Source organism: Centruroides sculpturatus, unplaced genomic scaffold (assembly GCF_000671375.1).
Source record: "Centruroides sculpturatus isolate CEXI.00-Female unplaced genomic scaffold, Cexi_2.0 scaffold91, whole genome shotgun sequence".
Taxonomy (NCBI): domain Eukaryota; kingdom Metazoa; phylum Arthropoda; class Arachnida; order Scorpiones; family Buthidae; genus Centruroides; species Centruroides sculpturatus.
The window spans coordinates 1,111,076-1,123,237 of NW_019384299.1; the positions used below are offsets into that span (position 1 = coordinate 1,111,076).

The 12,162-nt window shown below is 31.8% G+C and overlaps 1 protein-coding gene across 4 annotated transcripts in view; it reads right to left on the bottom strand.

Annotated features, from left to right (window-relative positions):
- Positions 1 to 2,345: 2,345 nt before the first annotated feature.
- The window catches only part of LOC111635808 (adenylate cyclase type 9-like), a 35,523-nt gene continuing 25,706 nt past the window's right edge, over positions 2,346 to 12,162 (bottom strand). For all 4 annotated transcript variants that reach the window (XM_023380936.1, XM_023381077.1, XM_023381145.1 and 1 more), the window contains exons 3-4: positions 8,760 to 9,031; positions 2,346 to 6,605 (exon numbers count right to left, since the gene is read on the bottom strand). In XM_023380936.1, coding sequence (XP_023236704.1) covers positions 4,767 to 6,605; positions 8,760 to 9,031 — 2,111 coding nt within the window. In that variant the 3' untranslated portion in view covers positions 2,346 to 4,766. The remainder of the gene's footprint in view (positions 6,606 to 8,759; positions 9,032 to 12,162) is intronic.

Genomic DNA, 12,162 nt, shown 5'->3' on the forward strand with positions numbered 1-12,162 from the left:
AGCGCCCTCTTGCGTGAAAATTTTTGAAATTTAATCAAATATGTCGTGTCATTATGTTTTTACTTTTAATGTTTAAATTATTATTAAGTATTTAAGTCTTTATAATAGTATTACTGTATATAAATACTATAAAATTATTAAATACATTACGCAATATTGTAATTTATATCGACACCAGAGATCACTGTTATTTTCCTATTTATACTGTATTTAATTCATGAACAATTATAGGTTTTTAAAAATAAATTAATTATAAAAATTTATTTTAACTTTCAAAGCTTCCTTATTTTTTAATTTTTGTAATTAAAAATTAATTCAATAATAAAATATTCACGTGATAACCAGTGGAGCGTCAATTAAAAATTTACGTAATATAAAGTTTTATTCTATTGGTGGCCATTATAGAACACGCTTTTACGTCAATTTGACGTCATCATCATTTTAATTTTATAATAATTTATATGATGACGTCATTTTTTAAAATTGTATAATATTCAGAGACATATTTTCTTAATTAAGGGTTTTAAACCAATAATTAAAAAATAAGTAGGAAGTTTTGTTGCTTGACTATTGACGTCACAATAACATTGGTTAGAAGAAACCCTGCTTTTGCCATTGTGATTAGATTCAAGAATTGTCTGAACAATGGGTACATTCCAATACAACAGATGCACCTGTCAATGGCTTAAGCTTTTATAAGAATCTCTGGCAATCTGACAAGATGGCAGAAGCACACAGCACTATATTGGCCTTTGCAGACTTATTTTGTCAAAATAACTTTTGGTCAATACAGATTAGCAATAAAAATAGTGTTAATAATATAACCACGGAGATGGCCGTATTGCTTCGTCAGAGTTCGCCGTATCCGCAGCTTGATTGTTGCAATGTGCATTGGTTGCAACACCAATGAATTGGTGAATAGTGAAACACAGTTTAGTACATTGCAGTTCACTGATGCGCTGTTTAATGCATATTGTAATGTATCCTGCTCAATCGAGAGTTTGTTTCTTTAAATTGACATCATAAGTAATGGCATAAATGAAAATTTCAATTGTTTGTTGGAGCATATGTGATATTTTCCATTAATATGAATGACTTCTAATTCATTTTCATTCAAATATTTAAAAATTATTCTTTTTTCTCTGTTTATTTTTAATGCTGCAGAATTTGCGTTGTATCAAAATATTTTATAGTCAAGACTATTCAAAGAATTGGAAACAAAGAAAAAAATAATCAATTCAAAGCACCAATAGATTTTACACTATATGGCTGTCTACATTTACGTTCATTGTGACTCTCCATTCTTTGGATGCTGAGGATTTGTTTATTCTAGGCCTCATTATGGGTTCAGCATGACTCACAATGGAAACTGGCCAAACACATTCGGGACAAACCACCGATGAAAAATCCCTGGGTTTACTCACCCAAGTTCAATCTCGAATTCCCAGATGTAAGTTGATAACTGCCTCAGGGGTCTCCAAGATATGGCCCATGGCCAATTATGGCCTGCAAAACATATTTCTTCAGCCACATACCTTGTTTTCACAGACATGTTTGAACTACAGTAAAACTTCTCTAACTGGAAGAAAATGAAGTACTTGGTAGGTCTCAATGGAACAGTATAGAGATTTAACGTCTCCAACGTGAATTTTCTCCAAGTGGAAGTTTGACACCGATTTGTGTTACTTTCCCGACTCAAATTTTAATATTTATTCTATCCAAAATGATCCTACTTATCAGATTTCCATGAAGTTTTCAGACAGTGGTATCTAATCTCTGACACCAATTTTCAGACAATGTTCCAGTCCAAAACAAGAGGTCCTCTCGCTTTATCTCATATCTTTTAATAAAAGAAAAACAGATCTTTTTTTTGTAGTTATTGGTTTTATTCAGATTTTTATGGTTTTCAATGTGGATCAGAAACTTGTGACTATTCTGATCCACATTTCACTTACCTTTAGTGATAAACATATTAAAACTTTAAATACCATAATTATTGGTTATCAAAAGAATATTGACAAATTGCTAGAAGGTAGTTATATTCTGGGTTAATTTTTTTATTTTTGGCTGTCATATTGGCATTAAGGGACTTTTTTCTTAGCCAAACTCACAACAAGAATAACCAGAAAGCAAGGGATGGCCCAACATATCTAGGACTTATTTCCCATGGAAAATTCCCAAAATTTCTTGACTGCCAGATTTGATCCCAGATTCCCCAGAGTGGTTTAGGTTGTTTTCTTAACATCTTTGTTACCTAGTCACAAATGCCATGTTATAGTATTTGTAGAGACAGACTTAAAAGGTTAAAAGGTTTGTAGAGGATGGTTAAACAATTAAAGTGACAACAGTCACTCTGGGGTTCTGGAATCGAAAACCACAGGAATTTTTGTGGTTGGTCCATCAGGATATGTTATGCTCCATCCTTCATTGCTTGACTACATCATTGTGAGCCTGACCAAACTCATAATGGGCTTGATAAAATGGCCCTCTTAGTGTCCATAGGGCAGAGAGTTAAAAAAAAATAAAGTATTTGCAGAAAGTTTCTTAAAGACATCAAAAATAGTCTTTAGTTTAATTGAAAATCTTTTATTTAGCAATCAAGAAGATCAATTTAATATCTTAACTGTAACAAAATTTGAGTCAAATTACAAAAAAACAGATGCAAAAGCTGACATATTCTTCGACATTCACAGAATATATATGATTATATGCACATGTGGACAGTATTATTAAATTACAACATGTTTAATCTTCAAAATTTACAATTAAAAACATTTTTAACTTATTCTCCTATTTGTACATCTCTTGCATTCTTTGTTATAGAAATTACAGTAAATAATTATTTATAAATACAAAAATTATAACAAATTACTGCAAAATAAAGACTTCAATCTCAAGTAACAATGCTAATGTCTTAATTAATTTAAAAGAATTTGAGTGAGTTGAAAATCATAAATTTTTTTTAAAATACAACTCAATAAAATTTGAATTTTAATGAAATTTCACCGCGTAAAACATACTTAGCATATAAATTTTTGCATTAATCATAATTAAGAGATTTACTATCAAGATCACAACCTATTAATGGCAAAAATTTATGAATTGGATGGAATGCAGCATTTATATATTTATCGATATTACGTTTTTCATTATTTTTGTATAATTGAGGAGGAGAGATTTAAATCAAAATTCTCTATTAAGTACTGGCTCTAGCCTTACCTGCACTATGTGCAAGAAATTTTAGCGTGTTCCAAGCTTGCTGAAATGCATCTGCATGATCTGAATGCCAAAAGTAATATATAAATGAAATATATTTCACAAATGTCAGCTTTATAATTAGAAATGCAATAACATAATAGAGTAATGAATGGAAGATGGTCAGACTACTGCTCTGATGGATCTAAGTTTGAGTCTTCTCCATCAGTAATGGCACTAAGATTTTCATTCTGGGAGGGTAGGGGTAGGATGGAATACTATTTTAATGAGGTGGATGTTATCTGCACATTTTATCATCAAACAAATTAATTTTTAAAATTTAGAAATCAAATTTCAATAAGACATTTAAGCAAAAATAAGCATTTAATATTAATACTTGCAAACAATCAACTCATATTTAAAGAAACCTCTCATAATGGTTACGATAGATGGACCCGAATAAATTATTTTAGTGTCAGCCAATAGGTGGACAAGGAGATTTTAAGGTGGGCTTGCACCCACCCTAGCACCATCCACATTCTCTCTCACCACCCACCATCCAATGTCTTATTGTAGGCCTTGCAGAACCCATAACAGGTGTAAATAAAGGTTCTCTTAGTACCTCAGGATGGAGAGGAGGTCAATATACACAAGTTTAATTTAATATTTTCATATTTAAAGTCAGTTTATGACTTGTTATTTTATAATTAAAATAAATGTTAAAGATAACTAAGGCAGAAAAATAACAAGATATTGAAAATTTTACATTGCTAAAGACATTTTGAATTAAGTTCTCCCTCCTCAATTCAATATTTATATAAAATTCCTTGTTTATAGAAATTGCTTCTGCACAAATGCAAATTGCAAAATGTCCATTCAAATCAAATGATGTGCGGCTCAAGCTTGCGAAAAACTCTCTTTGGGCAGCGTTAAGTTTTGTACATATTCGTTTTATTAAAAAATGTAGATAAATCTCAAAAATTCAGACTATTATGAAATTTATTTTAGGCTCGCCGTATGTCAGATATTTCTTTATCACAACTTTATTGCTAATTTATTAATTTGATTTTAATGATCAGTAGATGTTAGTGCACCACATAGCAAAATAAAATATTTAAATACTTAGATTTAATAATTTAAATCAAAATGAATTTAGAATTCTGCTCCTGATCCATTGATCTGATGAATATCGTGACATTAAATTATGCAAAGAATTTTCCTATTTTTTGAAACAGCACTTCAATAAGTAGCTTATTTGAATATTTAACATACCTAATGAAATCATTAATAATCTTTTTAAAAATTCATTAAAAATGAGATCAGAATTTCAACTAAACAAAGTTGTTTTTTTATTCCAAAAATTATGCTAATGCAAATTTCGTTTGTTTATGTTGCATCATAACTGAAATTAGTATATAAAATCTGCATTTTTAAGAATATGTCTGCTTAAAATGTGTTTACAATGACATTTAAAAATATAAATGGTATGTTTAAAGCTTCTGCTGTTACAGAAATATTGATGACAAAATAGTTTTAAAAATTATTATTATTATGCTAAACGATATACCTATTCATGAGAATTCGTCGTTTTTACAAACTGGATCCTCTTTTGAGATTGATTTATAAATACAGGGTATGTTTTCACGTTTTTTTACTACTAGAAACACATTCATGTTGTCTTTTCCTTTGACAAAGATTGATCCTCTATGCTCGAATTCAAAAACTTGTTCTAATACTGGTATGCAATGTTCTGGAACCTGTATTCGTCCCGAGACTCCGTGAGAATCCATTCGACTAGCAATGTTAACGGCATCTCCCCAAATATCATAATACAGTTTTGTGGTGCCGATTACTCCGGCCGTTACGTCGCCGAAATTATATCCGATACGCATAATGAAACTAAATTCCAGTAAATTGCAATTAAAATGTTCTATAACTTGTTGCATGCATATTGCAAAATCCAATAATTCCACTAAGTGAGTGTGAGGGTGAGGATTTTGTTGCCTTATTTTTGGATTCAAACCAGATGCCGCCATGAAAGTGCTTCCTATGGTTTTAATTTTTTCTATATTTCTAAACGATGGCCTTTGTAGTAGTTCATCAAAATCACCGACTAATTCATTTAGGACACGCAGATATTCTTTGCCGCCTTCGAAGGATTCGTCATACATTTCGTGGAAATTCACAATACTTGCAAACATAATACCAGCATTTTTATGATTTTCAGAATATTTGGATGTATTTTTTAATTGCTCGGCAACGTGTTTCGGAATAATATTATGCAGTAACCAATCTGCTTGATTCTTCATAATCTGAATCTTACGCTTGTCACGAGCGGCCGTCATTCCTCCGTGAAAACTCAAACGGTAACTAATTTCAAATTCACGATTCAGAAACCAAACCAAACAGGAAATAATAACTACATTAAGTATAGTTTCATAGATTAAAGTCTGATTACAATGATATAATATTTGAGCCGACGGAAGTGGTACAACATTTCTGCTACTTTTATCAAATGTAACGTTACTCATTAATGCTGAGGTATCTGATACAAAGACATCATTTATACAGGGACACAAGGGTGTTCCTAACAGTAATATCAATATTATTCCTGCAATTATACAGAGTATTGATTTCAACCAGTAATTTAATTGTGTAAAATTACAAAAATGAATTAACGATACAAACAATAGATAACAGAACGTGTGGGTTCTTTCTGGACTAGTTAAAATGGAAGTACACGTAAAATTACAAAACACCGACACAACAGGTAGGATAAGTAATATTGCTCCACATGTATGCCAAGGATACCAACTAGTAAGAAAATTATATACCCGAGAGAGATATTGATTTGTACAACAAACATTAATTTTTAACATATTTTGCAAACAGAGTATTATTATGAATAATTGCCACCCAGTGGCTAAGAGACAGAAGACAAACCAAGAAACAGTAGCGTCGAATAATAAGAAACAAGAAAATGCAATTACGATGTAAAAGAAGGTCGATAAAAAAATTGCAAAATATGAGTTAAATTTTGCAGAAGAAACAGTTAGAGGAGAGCCTCTCCTATCTCTCTGATTTATGCGCTGTCTATACTCGCTTTCCATATTCCTATCGTGAAAAAACAAAGACAGTTGATTTATTGGTGGTCGGACAAAGTAATCAACGTGAGCCACGTCTTGCTGGACGCATCTAATTAACTGCAAATCTGACTGTTTACGCAAATACTTTAACCGTGCAAGACTTTCGTTTATAGATAGAGAAGGATCCACAAACAAACTGGCACCTCGGACACTAGATCCACTAGACCTGCCCGTATCTGCTACAGACGTTTGACTCGAAGTGTAATAACCACTAAATCGATGTGAGAGAAGATTTGCTGTTGTAATCCCTGATGTATCAAAAATCTGTTGAAGAAAAGCAATGTATTAATTTAATTTTAATTAAAATTACAAACATCACAATATTTAAAATATATATAGACATCTTTACCATAAATATAATTAAAATAGAATTCTTATAAAAATCTAACACAACTGCTGCATATAATTGTATCTTGTTCATCATTCACTTGTATACATTACTTTCTTGCATTAACTTTATATTTAATTGTATATTTATTTATTATTTTTGTTTTAATGATGCCCGAGCAGTTTAATAAATTCTTTGCTAAAATACAGGGTAATCGTAATGTCAATCCGCAGCGGGTAGGGAAATGGGAGGAGCTTTCAGAAACAAAGTAATGACATCACAAGAGTCGCCTAATATTTTAATAAACGCCCATTTGACACACAATTTTGGGATAATTGCTCTTATGTGGTTTTCTCTCAGACACAGAAAATTCATCTTTGAGATACTGGAAATGTTGTCCTCCATTTTCCAGACAATCAGACTTTTCTACACAAGAAAACTTTTTGCTTGATGGTGAGCATGACAAGAAACAATGCAGAGTCACTCAGAGATATGATATTTACAGTATTGGATTGTCTGTTGAATGATGCCCTCATTGACAAGTTATGGCATCACCACTTGGCCAAGCCACATGTGTGGCCCACTGTAGAGCGACTTTACAACTATACTGTACTGTACTGTACTGTACAACAAAACTCACTCACTAGTTACAAATACTGCACAAAGGTGTAAATCATCAGAATATAATAACTTATTACAAAATGCAGCTTTTTCTAGCAGTAAGAGTTAGTTTTATATAATTATTAAATTAAGACAACAGCATGTAAGTGATAATTGTATTGCAGTACTAGACCAAACTTGACAAACTTGGGAAGTGATCCAATTTTCTGAATTTTCTGGATACAGGTTAAATATAATATCAACAACGGAAAGTTTGTTTGTTTAGTTATGGCAACGCAACACTTGGACGATCTGCCTAGGGGAAATGCCTTCTAGGAGGTCTTCTTAAGGGTAACTTGCCTCTATTCAGGCATTACAGATGCGGAGAAAATCTGAAAAACTCCACGTGACCAGCCTGTCCTGGTGAGGTGCAAACCCACGACCAAACTCCCAGTGTTCAGGAACAGAACCGCTTGGCCACTGGTGACCCAACAATGAAAAGTAAACAATGAAATTGTATTTAACATGCCATATGCTAGTAATCAAACTGAAATTGACATCATGCAATGCATATGTCACAGAAATCAAACCAAAGTGACTATGTGACAGTCATACTATAGCCCACCAAATTCAAAACTAACTAGTTTCAAAAATAACTGGTTTTCTGGTCAGGCCAGATTTCTGGAAGCCAGATATATACAGGTAACCCCCATATAACACGGTAGTTACGTTCCAAAAAATTGCTGTGGTATGCGAATCTGTGTTATATGAAACAAAGAACTAGTATGAAAAGGAAGGTTAGGTTCCAAAAATTAAGAAACATACTATTATATATTCATAACTAAGATAAATATCTTTATTAAAATTTTCTTAAGTGATACATATTAATATAAATTAAACAATGTTTTTTTCATCATCACTAAAAGCACTTAACCGAGAGCATTTTCTTTTTGGCAAGTTATCCTTATCCTCTGAGCATTTTTCTGCATGCTTTACTTTTGCAAAAAGTATGTATTTTTAGATTGCTTGCTTCTAGTTAAAAGTTATTTATAAATTTCCTTATATTGTGCTAAGCACTTACGGAATAAGAGAAAAACATCTGGCAACATCAGAAGCAAAAGCGTCGAGATCTGGCAAAATTGAAACAAATTTCAAGAAGGACTATGTGTATGGACAAAAGGTGAGAAAAGAAAATTTACATACTGAAGTACTAATAGTTCACGAAAATTATTATTTTCGTGAACTATTAGTACTTAAGTATGTAAAAATTTATTACATTTCATGTTGTACGAGGGTTTTACCCAATTCTTGAACCGTGTCAGAGTGAATCCGTGCTATAACAGTACCGTGTTATACGGGGATGGTACCAATTCTCGAACCATGTTAGAGTGAATCCATGCTATAGAAGTGCCGTGTTATACGGGGGTTACCTGTATATATCTTCTATTTAAAAGTTATAATATCAAATTGTTTAGTTAGACAAGACTCACCATATCTTGAAGACTGCTCCGACGACTCCTGATTCCGGAATCTTTTCGACTGCTAGATAAAGTCGAAAAACTGCCTTGAAATTGAAGAGGAAGCATCGGAGAATCTGATCCTTCTTCATCCTGACCTGCTTCAGACTGACTACTAGGTTTTCGACTCTGAAGCTCGGCTATGACCGTAGGCGGAAATGGCCAAGAATGTCTCGCAGCTAATGCAGTGTTCACTTTTTCATATATAGCATATTTCCTTCCACGAATGAAGTATGTTTTCTTTCCTAAAAATTTATAAAATACAGTAGGTATATCAAACAAAAAAATTAAATGGCACAGTTTAAATTATTTTTCTATATGTTTTTTTTCTAACAAATATATATTAATTAAACTCAAAGTCTTCCAAAAAGAATGCAACCATTTTAAATTATTGTACTTACATTAATTATTACCTGAGAACATTGGAAATCCAACCAAATATCACATTTGTCCATACAATTTCTCAATGTATGCACACACTTTCCATCACATGGCACCCATCCAACTAATACTCAAATTCTACTTATGCTTGCTAGAGCATACCTGTTGTCACTACTCTCACACTTGCCACAATTCTGCAGCTCCTGTGAATTACTCATGTTGTACAATGATGAGTGGTTCTAACTTTGCAAACTGCAGAACACAAAATACCTCCTCTGTTTCAGAGTTGGCATTTTCATTTATGGCACTTTCTAGAGGTAGTACACAAGATCTTCAAATGCAGATAGGAGACAAAACTCAGAAAGTTACTCTATCAATTGATGCGTGTCGTATACTTCTCGAATAATAATTAACATAATTACAGTAGTTTAAAATTGTAGCATTCATTTCGAAAGACCATGCACATAAATCTAAGCTAAAAAATTTGATTAAATTATTACTATTTGATATTTTAATGCAACTAAAATCCATAAATTTTTCATACAAATATAAGAGAGTTGATTTTAATTGAAATTAATACATGCTATATAAGATTAAAACAGTCCCGTAAAAGGAAATCTGATCACTGATAAGAATGTTCTTATATATTCAGGTCATACTGGAGGAACAGAAGTCCATTAGCATTGATCCAGATAAATGAAGACACTAAAATTTATGTAAAATAAATATATAGGTTTTGAAAATAATATAAATTAAAGTTTCTTTTGATTGAACTACGATCTACTGATCCAAGAGTTGTCATACCAGTTCCAGAGCACTTGCACTACCTAATAATACGCATTTATTTTCCTAAAACAAATATACCAATAGAATTACAGGAAAGTTTTGTTCAATAACATCATTTATTTTCAGTATAATTAGTATGCATCAAGTAGTTCCCCTTGCAGAGATCATTCAATCTCCATGACTAATTCATGCTTATACTTATGCATCTATGAATCATTTACATGTTCTGTTAACAAAGGGCATTTACAGACCGAAACAAACCTTTAATGCAGTGTATTTGACAAATGCTGATCTTTTATGGTCTTTGAAATTAAATTATCTTTAAAGTTTCAAGAATGTACTTTTACTTTTATATATAAATGAAAGTAATGATTTATTTCTAACATAGAATATGATAATTCCAAAATTTTCTACTTCTCTACTAAAATATCCTTTCTACTTTGATCATTCTTATTTGAAATTGCTATAATATCATATTTGAGTATATTTTCAGATAAAATTTCAGAAAATATTCAAAAATATTTATATATAAGAAGAGTCATAAGAAATTTAATTAAAATTTACGAAAATAAAAAAGGATATGACGGAAAAGCTAATGAACCTCACAAAGCAAGTTGAAGTATTGAGACATGATATAAATTATTTTAGATGCTATCTAAGAGAAGAGTACACACCTAAAACTTTGTGATTTATAGTGTGCAACGGTCTGTTGGATAGTTACCAGTTGTGTGTTTTTATTGTGTACAATTAAAAATAATTTAGTGCACTCAAGATGAAAGTGCTGAAAGGATGTATAAATAAAAATGTATACTCAAATGGTATTGTAATACTAAAATATTTATTGTTATGTTAAATATTCACTTGCAAAAAAAGTTTATGTAAACTTTTGTATTTTATAGTACTGAAGAGGGACCTTTTTTAGAAAAGGACCGAAATGCATCTATAGTAATAGAATAAAGTGAAATCATTGGCTAAAGCTGTGTGATAGTCTACCGCCAATATTAAAATTTACATTTTAAGTGCGGATTTGCAAAGACTTTACGATATATATATAACAGCAGTCATAAGAAATTTAATTAAAATTCAAAAATATTCATTAAAAAAAGAACAGTTTGCTGAACAATATAAAAAAAAAACTACAAATTACTATTATAACAAAAATGTTGAAAGGGCATAGCATTGTAAATTGTAAATCCTTCAAAATATCGCAAACATAATAAGGTCAAGAAAATCTTACAATTTCTGATTAAATCTTAAAAGATGGCAGCATTTATTGTTATGGCTATCCGAGAGCAGTTGAACAACGAACATCCGAAAGGAAGTCTGTTAAGAAAAAAAAAACTGTAGAAAGAGCATTCTAAGGAATTCGTCCGTTACTTGCGTACCGGCCAGTGCCCGCATTTATCTTAGTAGTGCCGAGGGCTTTTTGTCTCCTAGCTTGATTTCTAGGAGTAATTTTTTTGCCTTCCTACTTTCGGATTCTTCAAACTTGTCGATTAATCGCATTTTTAGGTCTGTGTAGGGCGTGCTCGTCAACAGTTGGGATATTAGATCAGCGACCAATTCGGCTATTTCACAGTCAAGCGATCCTAGTACATGATGGTATTTTGTAACCTCTGTCGTGATATTAGAGACAGCGAATCATGATTCCACCTGTATGAACCATACTCTAATGTTCTTTCTCCAAAAGGGTGGAATTTTCACCGATACATGTGCTACCTCAATGGGGTCTTCGCTCTTGCTCATGACGGAAATATATAATATAAATATTCACAGAATTGGGTAAATAAGTTCTTGTGATCACGTTCGGCTCACCACTTTGGGGTCTTGATCAAATAATTACAGACTTCAACTAATAAAACAAATTTATTAAGCGCCCAATACAGAGTGTCAGCAGTACCATGCACGTGGTCAGACAGACTGTCTGGGAGACAAAGACTAAAAACTAAGGGCATGGTAAGTGTTGCCAGGCTGGCCACAAAACACACAAAAAGTGAAGCATAAGATATGGATTTACACAAAACTAGTCAAACCAACTAGCAACTGCACAATTTATATGATGCTTCTCCGACTTCTAATTGTAGTTTTTATGATATGCTTAATCACTTGGAAAATCTGATTCATTTTATTCAAGTAAAGGGTTGAAAAAGTAAAACCATTTTATATTTATATTAATTTCTTGTAATTTTAGTAAAAGATCCACTGTAAG